Source organism: Hyla sarda, chromosome 8, assembly GCF_029499605.1.
Source record: "Hyla sarda isolate aHylSar1 chromosome 8, aHylSar1.hap1, whole genome shotgun sequence".
Classification (NCBI taxonomy): Eukaryota; Metazoa; Chordata; class Amphibia; order Anura; family Hylidae; genus Hyla; species Hyla sarda.
Window position 1 is genome coordinate 120543444 of NC_079196.1, and position 20028 is coordinate 120563471.

General features: G+C 47.3%; 1 protein-coding gene across 3 annotated transcripts in view; it reads right to left on the bottom strand.

Annotated features, from left to right (window-relative positions):
* LOC130285550 (gamma-crystallin 2-like) overlaps positions 1-20028 on the bottom strand; it is a 184801-nt gene that overhangs the window by 123677 nt on the left and 41096 nt on the right. For 2 of the 3 annotated variants that reach the window (XM_056537092.1, XM_056537093.1), the window contains exon 6: positions 4830-4907. The exons of the other annotated variant lie outside the window; for it this stretch is intronic. In XM_056537092.1, the coding sequence (XP_056393067.1) occupies positions 4830-4907 (78 nt within the window). The remainder of the gene's footprint in view (positions 1-4829; positions 4908-20028) is intronic. 3 annotated transcript variants of the gene reach the window in all.

The following is a 20028-nucleotide window of genomic DNA, read 5'->3' on the forward strand; positions in this document are numbered from 1 at the left end:
CGGAGCGCTGCAGTGAGGAGAGTGTAGCGAGCGCTCCGGGGAGGAGCGGGGACCCGGAGCGCTCGGCGTAACAGTACCCCCCCCCCTTGGGTCTCCCCCTCTTCTTAGAGCCTGAGAACCTGAGGAGCAGACTTTTGTCTAGGATATTGTCCTCAGGTTCCCAGGATCTCTCTTCTGGACCACAACCCTCCCAATCCACTAAAAAAAAGGTTTTCCCTCTGACCTTTTTAGATGCCAGAATCTCTTTGACGGAGAAGATGTCCGAGGAGCCGGAAACAGGAGTGGGAGGAACAGATTTGGGAGAGAAACGGTTAATGATAAGTGGTTTAAGAAGAGAAACGTGAAAGGCATTAGGAATACGAAGAGAAGGAGGAAGAAGAAGTTTGTAAGAGACAGGATTAATCTGGCACAAAATTTTGAAAGGACCAAGATAGCGTGGTCCCAACTTGTAGCTAGGGACACGGAAGCGGACATATTTAGCGGAGAGCCATACCTTGTCTCCAGGGGAAAAAATGGGAGGAGCTCTTCTTTTCTTATCCGCGAACTTCTTCATGCGTGATGAAGCCTGTAAGAGAGAATTTTGGGTCTCTCTCCATATGATGGAAAGGTCACGAGAAATTTCATCCACAGCGGGCAGACCAGAGGGCAAGGGGGTAGGGAGGGGGGGAAGAGGGTGACGGCCGTACACCACGAAAAATGGGGATTTGGAGGAAGATTCAGAGACTCTGAAGTTATATGAGAAATCGGCCCATGGAAGAAGATCTGCCCAGTCATCCTGGCGGGAGGAAACAAAATGTCGTAAATAATCACCCAAGACCTGGTTAATTCTTTCTACTTGTCCATTGGATTGAGGATGATATGCAGAAGAAAAATTTAATTTAATCTTGAGTTGTTTACAGAGAGCCCTCCAGAATTTAGACACGAATTGGACGCCTCTATCCGAGACGATCTGCGCGGGCAACCCGTGAAGACGAAAAATGTGTATAAAAAATTGTTTAGCCAACTGAGGCGCTGAAGGAAGACCAGGAAGAGGGATGAAATGTGCCATTTTGGAGAATCGATCAACAACCACCCAAATAACAGTGTTGCCACGGGAAGGGGGTAAATCAGTAATAAAATCCATACCAATCAGAGACCAAGGCTGTTCGGGGACAGGCAGAGGATGAAGAAAACCAGCGGGCTTCTGGCGAGGAGTCTTATCCCGGGCACAGATAGTGCAGGCTCGCACAAAGTCCACAACATCCGTCTCCAGAGTCGGCCACCAATAGAAGCGAGAGATGAGTTGCACAGATTTCTTGATGCCCGCATGACCTGCGAGATGGGAGGAGTGACCCCATTTGAGGATTCCGAGGCGTTGGCGTGGAGAAACAAAGGTCTTTCCTGGAGGAGTTTGCCTGATGGAGGCTGGAGAAGTGGAAATCAGGCAATCAGGAGGAATGATGTGTTGCGGAGAGAGTTCAACTTCAGAAGCATCCGAGGAACGAGAGAGAGCATCGGCCCTAATGTTCTTATCGGCAGGCCGAAAGTGAATTTCAAAATTAAATCGGACAAAGAACAGAGACCACCTGGCCTGGCGAGGATTCAGCCGTTGGGCAGACTGGAGGTAGGAGAGGTTCTTGTGATCGGTGTAAATAATAACTGGAAATCTTGATCCCTCCAGCAGATGCCTCCATTCCTCAAGTGCTAATTTAATGGCTAGAAGCTCTCGATCCCCGATGGAGTAGTTCCTCTCCGCCGGAGAGAAGGTCCTAGAAAAAAAACCACAAGTAACAGCATGCCCGGAAGAATTTTTTTGTAGAAGGACAGCTCCAGCTCCCACTGAGGAGGCATCAACCTCCAATAGGAAGGGTTTGGAAGGGTCAGGTCTGGAGAGCACGGGAGCCGAAGAGAAGGCAGACTTGAGCCGTTTAAAGGCGTCTTCCGCTTGAGGAGGCCAAGACTTGGGATCGGCATTTTTTTTGGTTAAAGCCAAGATAGGAGCCACAACGGTAGAAAAATGTGGAATAAATTGCCTGTAATAATTGGCGAACCCCAAAAAGCGTTGGATAGCACGGAGTCCGGAGGGGCGTGGCCAATCTAAGACGGCAGAGAGTTTGTCTGGATCCATTTGAAGTCCCTGGCCAGAGACCAAGTATCCTAGGAAAGGAAGAGATTGGCATTCAAACAGACATTTCTCTATTTTGGCATAGAGTTGATTGTCACGAAGTCTCTGAAGAACCATACGGACATGCTGGCGGTGTTCTTCTAGATTGGCAGAAAAAATCAGGATATCGTCCAGATATACAACAACACAGGAGTATAAAAGATCACGAAAAATTTCATTAACAAAGTCTTGGAAGACGGCAGGGGCGTTGCACAGGCCAAAGGGCATGACCAGATACTCAAAGTGTCCATCTCTGGTGTTAAATGCCGTTTTCCATTCATCCCCCTCTCTGATGCGGATGAGATTATAAGCACCTCTTAAGTCCAGTTTAGTAAAGATGTGGGCACCTTGGAGGCGATCAAAGAGCTCAGAGATGAGGGGTAGGGGGTAGCGGTTCTTAACCGTGATTTTATTAAGACCGCGGTAGTCAATGCAAGGACGTAGGGAGCCATCTTTTTTGGACACAAAGAAAAATCCGGCTCCGGCAGGAGAGGAGGATTTACGGATAAAGCCCTTCTTTAAATTTTCCTGGACGTATTCAGACATGGCAAGAGTCTCTGGGGCGGATAGAGGATAAATTCTGCCCCGGGGTGGAGTAGTGCCCGGGAGGAGGTCGATAGGACAATCATAAGGCCTGTGAGGAGGTAGAGTCTCAGCTTGTTTTTTGCAAAAAACATCCGCAAAGTCCATATAGGCCTTAGGGAGACCGGTTACAGGAGGAACCACAGAGTCACGGCAAGGGTTACTGGGAACCGGTTTTAGGCAGTCCTTGGAACAAGAGGGCCCCCAACTCTTGATCTCCCCAGTGGACCAATCCAGGGTTGGGGAATGAAGTTGAAGCCAGGGAAGTCCAAGGAGAATTTCAGAAGTGCAATTGGGGAGGACCAAAAGTTCAATCCTCTCGTGATGAGATCCGATGCACATTAGAAGGGGCTTCGTGCGGAAACGTATGGTACAGTCCAATCTTTCATTGTTTACACAATTGATGTAGAGGGGTCTGGCGAGACTGGTCACTGGGATGTTGAACCTGTTGACGAGAGAGGCCAAAATAAAATTTCCTGCAGATCCGGAGTCCAAGAAGGCCATAGTAGAAAAGGAGAAGGCAGAGGCAGACATCCGCACAGGCACAGTAAGACGTGGAGAAGCAGAGTAGACATCAAGGACTGTCTCACCTTTGTGCGGAGTCAGCGTACGTCTTTCCAGGCGGGGAGGACGGATAGGACAATCCTTCAGGAAGTGTTCGGTACTAGCACAGTACAGGCAGAGGTTCTCCATGCGGCGTCGTGTCCTCTCTTGAGGTGTCAGGCGAGACCGGTCAACCTGCATAGCCTCCACGGCGGGAGGCACAGGAACGGATTGCAGGGGACCAGAGGAGAGAGGAGCCGAGGAGAAGAAACGCCTCGTGCGAACAGAGTCCATATCCTGGCGGAGCTCCTGACGCCTTTCGGAAAAACGCATGTCAATGCGAGTGGCTAGGTGAATGAGTTCATGTAGATTAGCAGGGATTTCTCGTGCGGCCAGAACATCTTTAATGTTGCTGGATAGGCCTTTTTTAAAGGTCGCGCAGAGGGCCTCATTATTCCAGGATAATTCTGAAGCAAGAGTACGGAATTGTACGGCATACTCGCCAACGGAAGAATTACCCTGGACCAGGTTCAACAGGGCAGTCTCAGCAGAAGAGGCTCGGGCAGGTTCCTCAAAGACACTTCGGATTTCCGAGAAGAAGGAGTGTACAGAGGCAGTGACGGGGTCATTGCGGTCCCAGAGCGGTGTGGCCCAAGACAGGGCTTTTCCAGACAGAAGGCTGACTACGAAAGCCACCTTAGACCTTTCAGTGGGAAACTGGTCCGACATCATCTCCAAGTGCAGGGGGCATTGGGAAAGAAAGCCACGGCAAAACTTAGAGTCCCCATCAAATTTATCCGGCAAGGATAGGCGTAGACCAGGAGCGGCCACTCGCTGCGGAGGAGGTGCAGGAGCTGGCGGAGGAGATGATTGCTGAAGCTGTGGTAGAAGCTGCTGTAGCATCACGGTCAGTTGAGACAGCTGTTGGCCTTGTTGCGCTATCTGTTGTGACTGCTGGGCGACCACCGTGGTGAGGTCAGCGACAACTGGCAGAGGAACTTCAGCGGGATCCATGGCCGGATCTACTGTCACGATGCCGGCTGGCAGGAGGTGGATCCTCTGTGCCAGAGAGGGATTGCGTGGACCGTGCTAGTGGACCGGTTCTAAGTCACTACTGGTTTTCACCAGAGCCCGCCGCAAAGCGGGATGGTCTTGCTGCGGCGGTAGTGACCAGGTCGTATCCACCAGCAACGGCTCACCTCTCTGGCTGCTGAAGATAGGCGCGGTACAAGGGAGTAGACAGAAGCAAGGTCGGACGTAGCAATATATATATATGTATAACTGATCAAATGAAACTTTCCATGTGACATAAGGTAAGGCTCACAACTGTTGGCCAGGAGATCTGTGTTTTACTTTCCTCTAGGCTAACTACATCTAAGACATGTACTGGATTGACATGTGTCTTTTTTTCAACCTAAATAACCTTGTAACTACTTGGTTGCCTTGGACAAAAACTTTGCTTTATTTTTACAGCTTTATAGGTAATCACTCAGTATTTGAAAACAAATATCTATTAAGTGGCTATACAAAAAGTAAGTGAGAAGTTTTCTGTAAAACCTACCTTGGCTGAGTTCTGCAGTCTAGTTGTTGAAGGTTTATTTCTATATATTTCAAATACCTCCTCCACAGGGAAACTATTCTGTAAGATTTAGTCAAATAAAACAATAGTAAATTTAAGGACTTGAAATATACTGAAAACATATGTGAAAACATATGAACAAATAAGCTGGCAGCTATGCATTTCCTGTAAAAAAAAAAAAAAAAGCAAAATGCAGGAGTTCCACATGTTTATTACACATGCAACTGCAAGATTTACGGCCCTCTTCCATTCTGCAACATGCATGGTTTAAATAGTAAAAATGCCAAAACGCCAAAGTTTCAGCATCCTCGGAGGGATCCTTCGTAGCCATCCAGCACACCATAGCTGCCCTGGAAACTGTCCATGCAGAACCGGGAGCACAGCTGATGCTAAGCAGCAGGTATACGTTGTATATCTACTACCCAGCAAGAATTTACAATGAGCCTGCATTGAATATAGTATACAGATTGATGGTTCACTTAACCTCCTGCTGAGCTTAGCGCTATGCGCCAGCCCAGCTAGGGGAAAGAGCTAACTTACAATGTTAGACAGTGTAGGTTAACCCTTTGTGTGGTATAAAATATATACAGCTATCCATAGATAGCTGTATATAGTGTATACAGAAGACAAGGTCTGCAAGGGGTGTGGCTTAGTCATGGAGGAGTGAGGCAGCAGCTACACCAAGTTCCGAGTACCGACAGCGGCAAATAATCCCGAAACCCGGGATGAGCCCTCCACACACACACACTAAATTGCTCTGAGACAAACTTTCGAGTGTGCCGATGCTAACCCGAAGAAAATTGCTGGCGAAATATCCCTACCGAATGTCCAATCAAGTGCAGCGTGATAAACAATCGGAAACATCCAGTATAGAGGCCTCCTGGGAACTGCGGGAGCACGTGATCATGTGGCTGGGAGTACAGAAGTCTGCAAACTCTCATGATACCAGATGGAACAATTCCTATTGCCAGCAAGAGGGAGAGGTACACCGGTGGCGTCCAAGCAGAGGAGACAGGCGCCGGAGAAACAGGAAGGACATTGGTCTGAGCTGTGAGCAAGTCCGAGAGCCCCGGGAGAAGCTGGAGTAGGAGAGATGGATGAGCTCCCTTGAGGTATCAATTGGACAGTTGATATGGATGTGCAAAATATGGGACAGGAGGAAATGGGGCTCGGCGCTCAATAAGAGATGACATTTGAAGTGCAAAATACTGGGCAGGAGAACCCTGCAAGGGCTATGTAGAGCGGGGAGAATGTGTGTGGAGAGGCAAGTGGGGGTAGAGAAGGGACCCCTGCCCCTTGAAATAGTGATGGGAGAACCCAAGGGGAAGCATCCGCTATAATAAACCAAAGTGGTACACACTCCCAACTTAATATTATACGTGCCCTGATACAGGTGCTGCCATCTCAGAATGATTTAGAGAGTGCGGTAAAGCACATTGAGATGTCACAACAACAAGCTGTTAGAGAGATCAGAGCTGATATTGAGCAATTAACATTCCGTATCAACCCCTTAAGGACCCAGCCAATGTTTACTGTAGGACACGGCCATTTTTTGCCCACTTTCACTTTAAGCATTAATAACTCTGGGATGCTTTTACCTTTCATTCTGATTCCGAGATTATTTTTTCGTGACATATTCTACTATATGTTAGTGGTAAAATTTTGTTGATACTTGCATCATTTCTTGGTGAAAAATTCCAAAATTAGATTTTTTGCATTTTTTTTTTTTTACTTTGAAGCTCTCTGCTTATAAGGAAAATGAATATTCCAAATAAATTATATATTGAATCACATATACAACATGTCTACTTTATGACTGCATCATAAAGTTGACATATTTTTACTTTTGGAACACATCAGAAATATAGCAGCAATTTTAAAATTTTTCACCAAATTTTCAAAATCAACATTTTTTAGGGACCAGTTCTGTTTTGAAGTGGATTTGAAGGGCCTTCATATTAGAAATACCCAATAAATGATCCCATTATAAAAACTGCATCCCTCAAAGTATTCAAAATGACATTCAAAATGTTTGTTAACCCTTTAGGTGTTTCACAGTAATAGCAGCAAATTGAAGGAGATAATTCAAAATCTTCATTTTTTACACTGGCATGTTCTTGTAGACCCAGTTATCGAATTTCTACAAGGGGTAAAAGGAGAGAAATCTTCCTAAAATGTGTAACCCAATTCCTCTCGAGTAAGAAAATACCTCATATGTGTATGTCAAGTGTTCGGCAGGCGCAGTTGAGGGCTCAGAAGGGAAGGAGTGACAGTGGGATTTTGAAGAGTGAGTTTTTCTGAAATGTTTTTTTGGGGGCATGTCACATTTAGGAAGCCCCTATGGTGCCAGAACAGCAAAAAAAAAAAAAAAAAACACATGGCATACTATTTTGGAAACTACACCCCTGAAGGCACGTAACAAGGGGTCCAGTGAGCCTTAACACCCTCTTCTGAGCATTGTAGTTTGCCCGCAGAGCACTTTACATCCACAGATGGGGTATGTTCTTACTCAGAAGAATGGGGTAACAAAGTATGGGGGGCTTGTGAACATGAAAAATTTAGGGTAACACCAGCATTTTAGTGAAATTTTTTTTTTTTTCCATCCAACTTTGAAGAATTTTCATTAAACACCTGTGGGGTGTTAAGGCACACTATACCCCTTGTTACATTCCGTGAGGGGTGTAGTTTTCAAAATGGGGTCACATGTGGGTATTTCTTTTTTTGCGTTTATGTCAGAACCGCTGTAAAATCAGCCACACCTGTGCAAATCACCAATTTAGGCCTCAAATGTACATAGTGCGCTCTCACTCCTGAGCCTTGTTGTGCCGCCGCAGAGCATTTTACGACCACATATAGGGTATTTCTGTACTCAGGAGAAATTGCGTTACAAATTTTGGGGGTCTTTTCCGTTTAACTCTTGTGAAAATAAAAAGTATGGGGCAACACCAGCATGTTAGTGTAAATTTTTTTACACTAACAAGCTGGTGTAGCCCCCAACTTTTTCTTTTCATAAGGGGTAAAAGGAGAAAAGCCCCCCAAAATTTGTAGTGCAATTTGTAGTGCAATTTAGTACAGAAATACCCCATATGTGGCTCTAAACTGTTTCCTTGAAATACGACAGGGCTCTGAAGTGAGAGAGCGCCATGCGCATTTGAGGAGTAAATTAGGGATTGCATAGGGGTGGACATAGGGGTATTCTACGCCAGTGATTCCCAAACAGGGTGCCTCCAGCTGTTGCTAAACTCCCAGCATGCCTGGACAGTCAGTGGCTGACCGGAATTGCTGGGAGTTGTTGTTTTGCAACAGCTGGAGGCTCCATTTTGGAAACACTGCCATACAATACGTTTTTCATTTTTATTGGGGGGGGGGACAGTGTAAGGGGGTGTATATGTTGTGTTTTACCCTTTATTGTGTGAGAGTGTAGTGTAGTGTAGTGTTTTTAGGGTACATTCGCACTGGCAGGTTACGGTGAGTTCCCCGCTAGGAGTTTGCGCTGTGGCGAAAAATTTGCCGCAGCTCAAACTTCAAGCAGGAAACTTACTGTAAACTTGCTCGTGTGAATGTACCATGTACGTTCACATGGGGTGGCAAACCTCCAACTCCCAGCATGCTTCAAAACTACAACTCCCAGCATGTACTGACAGACCGTGCATGCTGGCAGTTGTACTTTTGCAACAGCTGGATGCACACTGGTTGGAAAACCTTCAGTTAGGTTCTGCTACCTAACTCAATATTTTCCAACCAGTGTGTCTCCAGCTGTTGCAAAACTTCAACTCCCAGCATGTACTGATCGCCAAAGGGCATGCTGGGAGATGTAGTTATGCAACAGCTGGAGGTGCGCAACTACAACTCCCAGCATGCCGAGACAGCTGTTTGGGCATGCTGGGATTTGCAGTTTTGCAACATCTGGATGGCTACAGTTTAGAGTCCACTGCACAGTGATCTCCAAACTGTGGCTCTCCAGAGGTTGCAAAACTACAAATCTCAGCATGCCCACACAGCAAACTGCTGTGTGGGAATGCTAGGAGTTGTAGTTTTGCAAGATCTAGAGGGCTACAGTTTGGAGATCACTGTGCAGTGGTCTCTAAATTGTAGACCTCCAGCTGTTGCAAAACTACAACTCCCAGCATACCCAAACAGTTGTCTGGGCATGCTGGTAGTTGTTGTTTTGCAACATCTGGAGGGCTATAGTTTAGAGACCACTGTATAGTGGTCTCAGACCGTAGCCCTCCAGATGTTGCTAGGCAACTCACCGACTTCCGTAGGATCCAGGGAGCCAGCCGCACAACATCGCCGCCCATCGATCACCGTCGCCCGCAGCCTCCGCAGATCGGTAAGTGACCTTCGGCGCTGGTCCCTGTCAGTTTCCCCGTCCTGCCCCGCCTATTGTGGGTGGGCAGAACGGGGAAACTGAAAGTAACCCGCCCCCCCAACTGCTATTGGTCGTTGCGTCTATACGACTAATAGCAGGTATAGGAGTGGTGGCACCCCTGCCACCTCACTCCTATCCCTTGAGGGGGATCGTGGGTGTCTTGAACAACCGCAATACCCCTTATATTCCCGGGTCACCATAGACCCGTAATGACCCAGAATCGTGCAAATCTCAAGTGTGAATTCACTTGAGATTTGCCGTGATTGCCGACATGGGGGGGGGTCTGATGACCCCCCCTGGGCTTTTGCACCCCAGTCCGATCCCCGCACGGCAGTAAGTACCAGGGTGTCATGACGTACGCGTACGTCAAGGGTCCTTAAGGGGATAAAGGGGTACTCCCGTGGAAAACTTTTTTTTTAAATCAACTGGTGCCAGAAAGTTAAACAGATTTGTAAATCACTTCTATTAAAAAATCTTAATCCTTCCAGTTCTTTTCAGGGGCTGTATACTAAAGAGAAATCCAAAAAAAGAAATGCATTTCCTCTGATGTCATGACCACAGTGCTCTTTGCTGACCTCTGCTGTCCATTTTAGGAACTGTCCAGAGCAGCATATGTTTGCTATGGGGATTTTCTCCTGTTCTGGACCGTTCCTAAAATTGAGTTGGAGGGGGCACAGATATGGCTTTTTTCAGATTTCTCCACTCATACCCTGCAAATGAGATATATCTTACACCCGCTATTTGGGAAAATTAAAGAGGCAAGAGCAACATACAGATGGGGTCACCAGTTTAACTTTGCTGAGATCTTTTTTCTACACAGATATGAAGAATTAACAGAGTTGTTTAACTTTCTGAACATTAACCCGGTGGAAGTGGCCAACTGGCTAAAATGGGACTTAACTGCAGGGTACCAAAGAGATATAGAGGGGGCCCATCGACCCAATAATGGAGTTTGGTTATGTAAGGAATAGCCCGCAAAGGCCTGGAATCCCCCTCCTGGCTTAGGTTGACTGCTTGTGTAAAAAATCACTTTCTTGGGTGGAGGTGTTGTGTTTATTGGAGAGGAGTGACATAGTGGCTTGTGGTGGGAGTTCAGGAGAGTGAAGGGTCTGAAAAGAGATGGGCGGAGAGTAGGGGGAAGAGAAAAAGGGGAGGAAAGAAAAGGTAAACGTTTCTATATACAGTATATATCATATCCTCCTTTTCTTTTGCTACCTGTCACCTGTTTTTTCCCTTTTTTTTTTTTTGGCCTGGGGTTAATAAAGTAAGAGTGGGAGGGAGTAAGGGTACTTGGGCAAGATATGCCGGCTCACACATGGCTTTCTACACTCCTAATGCAAATATTGTATTCATGTTTTCCTGCTATCCCTGAGGGGGCCCTACTGGATTTTTTTTCTTTGGTTTTCTAGTGTTTTTTTTTTGTGTGTGTGCAAGTTATCATCTGTTGCAGTTGCCAGGGTTTTTTTTTTCTTTCCTCTTTGCCTCCTTCCTCCCTCTTGACCGCTTCTCTTCACCCTTGATTGATGTTAAATTTGATGGTTCTATAGAAATTTAAGACATGTGGTATAAGTACATTGTAGACAGTAAAAAAGCAGGAAAACTGATGGTGGGCTCACTTAATGTGAGAGGTCTACAGGATGCGGGTAAACAGTCGATATTAGTAATTTATTGAGATCTGAAGGACTGGATATAGCATTCCTCCAAGAAACACATTATTTACCCACTCACAAGTTTTAGCTCACCAGTAAGAACTTTCCAATTGAATACCACAGTTACACGAATAATCCCAAATCAAAAAGGTACCAGCATTCTCATTACACAAAACATCTCATGGGTACATTTAGGCTGCATTCACACAGCTGTCTAGACCCGTCCCAATCTTCTTACCTCAAAAATAAAATCAGACTTTAAAAAAACGGACAATAACGGATGCAAATGGATGTAACAATTGACAGTATATTTTTCACGTATCATGCTTAATAATTACTACGCCATTAATTGCTCCACATCAGTGGAATTGGAAAACAAATCCTCTAATGTTACGGTAGTGGTGGCAGATCTAAAAGCACAAGTAAAATAATATTTGACAATAATGATACAGACAAGATATCCCCAGGAGTAGTGTGGGAAGCACATAAGTGTGTTGCAAGAGGGATACTAGTTAAACATGGGGCACGACTAAAAATGAAAAAAAAACAAAAGCTGATGAAGGTAATACAAGAATTAAGAGACCTAGAGATAGAACATAAAGGAAGTGCAGACCAATCTCTTAAACTAAAGGTAGATAAAAAAAAAAGAAAAAAGAGGTAAGACACCTACTTATAGACAAAGCAAAAAAAAGAATTAAATTGTAGGAGTCAAGCCTACAAGTACAGTAATAAAATAGGCAGGACACTGGCAGCAGCATCCAAAGTGCAAAGGTCAAGATAATACATTGAAAAAAAAAAAATCACAAGATATCACATATAGATCTGCGGAAATGGCGGAGGCATTTAGAAGCTTCTATGAAGATTTTTACAGTATTGATGTACATAACCCCATGACCACGGGATTAGAATTTCAAGCAAAAGTGAAAGCTTATATAGCAAACTCACGGTTTAAAAAAGTTAGAGAGAGATGATGTAGAAGAACTAGAAAAGGCTATCTTTGAAGAGGAATTAAAGGGGTACTCCGGCCCTAATACATTTTATCCCCTATCCAAAGGATCCCCTATCCAAAGGATAGGGGATAACATGTCTGGTCACGGGTGTCCTGCCGCTGGGGACCCCCGCAATATGTCTGTTACGCCGAACGCTCCGGGTCCCCGCTCCTCCCCGGAGCGCTCGCAGCGTCCTCTCATTCGCAGCGCCCCGTTCAGACCTCCTGACCGGGTGCGCTGCGATATTACTCCCAGCCGGGATGCGATTCGCGACGCGGGACGCGCCCGCTTGCGATGCGCATCCCGGCTCCCGTACCTGACCCGTTCTCCGTCTGTGTTGTCCCGGCGCGCGCGGCCCCGCTCCTTAGGGCGCGCGCGCGCCGGGTCTCTGCGATTTAAAGGGCCACTGCGCCACTGATTGGCACAGCAGGCCTAATCAGTATCTTCACCTGTGCACTCCCTACTTATACCTCACTTCCCCTGCATTCCCTTGCCGGATCTTGTTGCCATTGTGCCAGTGAAAGCGTTTCCTTGTGTGTTCCTAGCCTGTGTTCCAGACCTCCTGCCGTTGCCCCTGACTACGATCCTTGCTGCCTGCCCTGACCTTCTGCTACGTCCGACCTTGCTCTTGTCTACTCCCTTGTACCGCGCTTATCTCAGCAGTCAGAGAGGTTGAGCCGTTGCCGGTGGATACGACCTGGTTGTTACCGCCGCTGCAAGACCATCCCGCTTTGCGGCGGGCTCTGGTGAATACCAGTAGCAACTTAGAACCGGTCCACCGACACGGTCCACGCCAATCCCTCTCTGGCACAGAGGATCCACCTCCAGCCAGCCGAATCGTGACAGTAGATCCGGCCATGGATCCCGCTGAGGTCCCACTGCCAGTTGTCGCCGACCTCACCACGGTGGTCGCCCAGCAGTCGCAACAGATAGCGCAACAAGGCCACCAGCTGTCTCAACTGACCGTGATGCTACAGCAGCTACTACCACAGCTTCAGCAATCATCTCCCCCGCCAGCTCCTGCACCTCCTCCGCAGCGAGTGGCCGCTTCCAGCCTCCGATTATCCTTGCCGGATAAATTTGATGGGGTTTTCTTTCGCAATGTTCCCTGCATTTGGAGATGATGTCGGACCAGTTTCCAACTGAAAGGTCTAAGGTGGCTTTCGTAGTCAGCCTTCTGTCTGGGAAAGCCCTGTCATGGGCCACACCGCTCTGGGACCGCAATGATCCTGTCACTGCCTCTGTACACTCCTTCTTCACGGAAATTCGAAGTGTCTTTGAGGAACCTGCCCGAGCCTCTTCTGCCGAGACTGCCCTGCTGAACCTGGTCCAGGGTAATTCTTCTGTTGGCGAGTACACCATCCAGTTCCGTACTCTTGCCTCCGAATTGACACCTCAAGAGAGGACACGACTCCGCATGGAGAACCTTTGCCTGTACTGTGCCGGTACCGAACATTTCTTGAAGGATTGTCCTATCCGTCCTCCTCGCCAGGAAAGACGCACGCTGACTCCGCACAAAGGTGAGACAGCTCTTGATGTGAACTCTGCTTCCCCACGTCTTACTGTGCCTGTGCGGATTTCTTCTTCTACCTTCTCCTTCTCTGCTATGGCCTTCTTGGATTCCGGATCTGCAGGAAATTTTATTTTGGCCTCTCTCATCAACAGGTTCAACATCCCGGTGACCAGTCTCGCCCGACCCCTCTACATCAACTCTGTTAACAATGAAAGATTGGACTGTACCGTGCGTTACCGCACGGAACCTCTCTTAATGTGCATCGGACCCCATCACGAAAAAATTGAATTTTTGGTCCCCTCTAACTTCACTTCAGAGATTCTTCTTGGATTACCGTGGCTTCAACGCCATTCCCCAACCCTTGATTGGACCACAGGGGAAATCAAGAACTGGGGTACTTCTTGCCACAAGGACTGTCTTAAACCGGCTCCCAGTACTCACAATCGTGACCCTGTTGTTCCTCCGGTATCTGGTCTTCCTAAGGCCTATCTGGACTATGCTGATGTTTTTTGCAAGAAACAAGCAGAGACTTTGCCTCCTCACAGGCCTTATGACTGTCCTATTGACCTCCTCCCGGGTACTACTCCACCCCGGGGCAGAATCTATCCTCTGTCTGCTCCAGAAACCCAAGCCATGTCGGAATACATCCAGGAGAACTCAAAAAAGGGGTTTATCCGCAAGTCCTCCTCTCCCGCCGGAGCTGGATTTTTTTTTTGTCTCCAAAAAAGATGGCTCCCTACGCCCTTGCATTGATTACCGCGGACTTAATAAAATCACGGTAAAAAAACGCTACCCCCTACATCTTATCTCGGAACTCTTTGACCGCCTACAAGGCGCCCACATCTTTACCAAGCTGGACTTAAGAGGTGCTTATAATCTCATCCGCATCAGGGAGGGGGACGAATGGAAGACTGCATTTAACACCAGAGATGGACACTTTGAGTATCTGGTCATGCCCTTCGGCCTTTGCAACGCCCCTGCCATCTTCCAAGACTTTGTAAATGAAATTTTTCGTGATCTTCTATATACCTGTGTTGTGGTTTACCTGGACGATATTCAGATTTTTTCTGCCAACTTGGAAGAACACCGCCAGCATGTCCGCATGGTTCTTCAGAGACTTCGGGACAATCAACTTTATGCCAAAATGGAAAAATGTCTCTTTGAATGTCAGTCTCTTCCTTTCCTAGGATACTTAGTCTCTGGCCAGGGACTACAAATGGACCCAGATAAACTATCTGCCGTATTAGATTGGCCATGCCCCTCCGGACTCCGTGCTATCCAACGTTTTTTGGGGTTCGCCAATTATTACAGACAATTTATTCCACACTTTTCTACTATTGTGGCTCCTATCGTGGCTCTAACCAAGAAAAATGCCAATCCTAAGTCCTGGTCTCCTCAAGCGGAGGACGCATTTAAACATCTCAAGTCTACCTTTTCTTCTGCTCCCGTACTCTCCAGACCTGACCCATCTAAACCCTTCTTATTGGAGGTAGACGCCTCCTTAGTGGGAGCTGGAGCAGTTCTTCTACAAAGAAATTCTTCCGGGCATGCTGTTACTTGTGGTTTTTTTCTAGGACCTTCTCTCCGGCGGAGAAAAACTACTCCATTGGTGATCGAGAATTACTGGCCATAAAATTGGCGCTTGAGGAGTGGAGGCACCTGCTGGAGGGATCCAAATATCCAGTTATTATTTACACTGATCACAAGAATCTCTCTTATCTCCAGTCTGCCCAACGTCTGAACCCTCGCCAGGCTAGGTGGTCGTTGTTCTTTGCCCGTTTTAACTTTGAAATCCATTTTCGCCCTGCTGACAAGAACATTAGGGCCGATGCCCTCTCTCGTTCTTCAGATGCCTCTGAAGTGGAAGCCTCTCCGCAACACATCATTCCTCCGGACTGTCTGATCTCCACTTCTCCAGCTTCCATCAGACAAACTCCTCCAGGGAAGACCTTCGTTTCTCCACGCCAGCGCCTCGGGATTCTCAAGTGGGGACACTCCTCCCATCTCGCAGGCCATGCGGGCATCAAAAAATCCGTTCAACTCATCTCTCGATTTTATTGGTGGCCTACTCTGGAGACTGACGTTGTTGATTTCGTGCGGGCCTGTACTGTCTGTGCCCGGGATAAGACTCCTCGCCAGAAGCCTGCTGGTCTCCTTCATCCTCTGCCTGTTCCTGAACAACCTTGGTCACAGATTGGTATGGACTTTATTACTGACTTGCCCTTATCCCGTGGCAACACTGTTGTTTGGGTGGTCGTTGATCGATTTTCCAAGATGGCACATTTTATCCCTCTTCCAGGCCTTCCTTCAGCGCCTCAGTTGGCAAAGCAATTTTTTACACACATTTTTCGCCTTCACGGGTTGCCCACGCATATCGTCTCGGATAGAGGCGTTCAATTCGTGTCTAAATTCTGGAGGGCCCTCTGTAAGCAGCTCAAGATCAAATTAAACTTCTCTTCTTCTTATCATCCCCAATCCAATGGGCAAGTAGAAAGAATTAATCAGGTCCTGGGTGACTATTTACGACATTTTGTTTCCTCCCGCCAGGATGATTGGGCAGATCTTCTACCATGGGCCGAATTCTCATACAACTTCAGAGTCTCCAAATCTTCTGCTAAATCCCCATTTTGCGTGGTGTACGGCCGTCACCCTCTTCCTCCCCTCCCCACTCCCATGCCCTCTGGTTTGCCCGCTGTTGATGAAGTGACTCAAGATCTTTCCACCATATGGAAAGAAACCCAAAATTCTCTTTTACAGGTTTCATCCCGGATGAAAAAATTTGCTGATAAAAAAAGAACTCCCCCCGTTTTTGCTCCCGGAGACAAGGTATGGCTCTCCGCTAAGTATGTCCGCTTTCGTGTCCCCAGTTATAAACTGGGACCACGCTATCTTGGTCCTTTCAAAATCTTGTGCCAGATCTACCCTGTCTCTTACAAACTCCTTCTTCCTCCTTCTCTCCGTATTCCCAATGCCTTCCATGTCTCTCTCCTTAAACCACTCATCCATAACCGCTTCTCTCCCAAAGTTGTCTCTCCCACTCCTGTTTCCGGTTCGTCTGACGTCTTCTCGTGAAGGAGATTCTAGCATCCAAGACAGTCAGAGGTAAAAGATTCTTCTTGGTTGACTGGGAGAATTGCGGCCCAGAGGAGAGATCTTGGGAACCTGAGGACAACATCCTAGACAAAAGTCTTATCCTCAGGTTCTCAGGCTCCAAGAAGAGGGGGAGACCCAAGGGGGGGGGGGTACTGTTACGCCGAGCGCTCTGGGTCCCCGCTCCTCCCCGGAGCGCTCGCAGCATCCTCTCATTCGCAGCGCCCCATTCAGACCTCCTGACCGGGTGCGCTGCGATATTACTCCCAGCCGGGATGCGATTCGCGACGCGGGACGCGCCCGCTCGCGATGCGCATCCCGGCTCCCGTACCTGACCCGTTCTCCATCTGTGTTGTCCCGGCGCGCGCGGCCCCGCTCCTTAGGGCGCCCGCGCGCCGGGTCTCTGCGATTTAAAGGGCCACTGCGCCACTGATTGGCGCAGCAGGCCTAATCAGTATCTTCACCTGTGCACTCCCTACTTATACCTCACTTCCCCTGCACTCCCTTGCCGGATCTTGTTGCCATTGTGCCAGTGAAAGCGTTTCCTTGTGTATTCCTAGCCTGTGTTCCAGACCTCCTGCCGTTGCCCCTGACTACGATCCTTGCTGCCTGCCCTGACCTTCTGCTACGTCCGACCTTGCTCTTGTCTACTCCCTTGTAACGCGCTTATCTCAGCAGTCAGAGAGGTTGAGCCGTTGCCGGTGGATATGACCTGGTTGCTACCGCAGCTGCACGACCATCCCGCTTTGCGGCGGGCTCTGGTGAATACCAGTAGCAACTTAGAACCGGTCCACCGACACGGTCCACGCCAATCCCTCTCTGGCACAGAGGATCCACCTCCAGCCAGCCGAATCGTGACAATGTCATTGCACACCCACCTTTGTGAGCTCTCCACAGCGCTGGAAGCTCCACATGTGTAGCGTGACGAAAACAGGGCTGGAGTATCGCAATGTCACGACCACCCCCTGATGTCATGCCCTTCCCCCTTCAATGCAAGTCTATGGGAGGGGGTGGAAAGCTCACAAAAGGTGGGTGCGCAATGACAGATCGCGGGGGATAGAGGATAAGATGTATTAGGGCTGGAGTAAAACCATTCTTTGAGTCAAATGCAGGAAGGGAAATCATCAGGGCCCGATGGGCTGACATTAAGCTATTATAATCGTAGGAAAGAGATATTGAACCCCTTTTTCCTTAAAAGCTTTAACACAATAGCCCAAGGTTATCCAATACCTAAAGATAAAACTAGAGCACACATAACAGTGATACTGAAGGAAGGAAAAGATGCGTCACAATGCATGAGTTATAGACCTATCTCCCTCCTGAATATTGATTTAAAAGTATTCTCCAAGATATTAGCTAAAAGACTATCTGCATTGATGGGAGAGATTAGTGGGGTTCATTTAGAGAAAGGAGGCCAGGTTTAATACCATCAGAACTGTGAATTTGAACCAGTTCGTCCGGTCAAAGAAGATGTCGAAAAGGCATTTGACCGGGTGAACTGGATATATATGGAAGAGACCCTAAGACATTTAGACTTAGAAAACAACTTTTTGAGTTGGCTTCTGGGATTGTACCAGACCCCAACAGTTAAAGTAAGAGTAAATGGAATACTATTAGAGGACTTGGAGATTAGAAATTGAACTAGACAGGGGTGCCCCCTGTCTCCCCTAATTTTTACATTAATTCTAGAATCATTCTTGTGAACAAGAAAAAAAACATAGTTTTAAATGGCAGGAAATGCTCAACCCCAAATGCAGTTGTGCATTTATGCTGGGGGAGTCAGTTGCTAAGGGTGATCCCCAGCAAAAAATGCATACAATGGGGGATGCCTGCAGCAGACCACAAGTGCCACAATGGCATCCTACACCCAATGAAAAGTGTGGATGTTTAACATATAGAATAATACATACATTTAGGTTCACTACTGTGGTAGATGTAAACAGTGACATTGGCTAACCCTCAAAATGATGTTAAAATTTAGACATTAGCCAATATATCCTTATATGAAGGACATACCAGAGCCCGCACACCAACGCCAAGGTTTCTCAATTGGCACGGGACCTAACACTAAACCTACCTGTGCCGTATGGACAATACCAAGGGCCAGTGGGCAATTACAGAGGCATTAGGTCCGACTCTGAGCCTCCTCCCAGTTCACTCCAGTGTGACTAAGCACACATACAGTGGGAGGAGAGAGGAAGGCTATGAGCCCCACCCAAGTAGGCTGATATGTTGCCGGCCTCACAGGTGCACCTACATGCTGCCTATAATAGTGATTAAGGCCCATTAGATTTGGAGTTTATACACCTGCAAGTACATGATTTGAACAACAAGAAAAAAAGTGGTTTATAATGGCTGGAAATGCAGTTGTGCATTCATACTGGGGGAGCAGATCCTGCGCTTGTGGTGCGTTGCTAAGGGCAACCCCCAGCATAAAATGTAGACAATGGGGGATGCCTGAAGCAGACCACAAGTGCCACAATGGCATCCTGCTAAGTCACACTGGAGTGAACTGGAAGCAGGCTGTGAGTCGGACCTAATGCCGCTGTAATTGCCCACTGGCCCCATGTATTGCCCATGCAGCACAGGTAGGTTTAGTGTTAGGTCCCGTGCCACATGAGAAACCTTGGCGTTGGTGTGCGGGCTCAGGTATGTCCTTCATATAAAGATATACTGGCTAATGTCTCAATTATAACATCATTTTGAGTGTTAGTCATATGTTACTGTAGTGACCACGGGGTGTTGCAGTGTAAGTAGCGGGATCTGATGGAATTAAACCCGGGGTCAAAATGTTGTTAACCCCTAGTGTTCGTGACGCCAGGATGTGGTTGTTTTGGTATAGGGCACCGCTGATAACCAGACCAAAAACGGCATGCAATGAATGAAGGTCCACAGCAAGGATTTGAAGCCACTTGAACTTTTACTTAGAATAGGTGGATAACAGTCTTTACAATTAGGCAGTTTCCACAGAGGTAACTGGGACACAGGGAACCTCTCAGGCTTGCTTGGACTTGAAGTTATTGTGATAATGCAGCAGGTCACTGTGCTACTAGTATTACTTTGAGGAAAGGATAAAAGATATGGAACCTTCGGACGGCGTCTTCCTTAGGAATTGAAAAAACTTGCCAGAGCGTTAAAAAGGCAAATTTTTTTTCGTAAAATGGAGCACCATTTTACGAATAAAAATTTGCCTTTTTAACGCTCTGGCAAGTTTTTTCAATTCCTAAGGAAGGCGCCGTCCGGAGGTTCCATATCTTTTATCCTTTCCTCATTTTCTTACCGGACCGCAGAGTCACGGGAAAAGGGACGTGGAGGCTACTACCTTCATTGGCTCATAGAGTCTATATGTCATCGAAGGTGTTGCACTCTCAGTGCAACACCACATGGTAAGGTGCATTATTTTACATTCATCTTACTGATTAACCTCGCAATATTTCACTAGGAGCGCACCTCTTTTTGTTCATTTTTACTTCACTAGTATTACTTTAGCTGAGTAGTAGTCACTTGATTTGTAGAAGTAGTTTTGACTTACAGTTCAGAAGTGGCTGCTGGTATTTAGGCTTTGGCC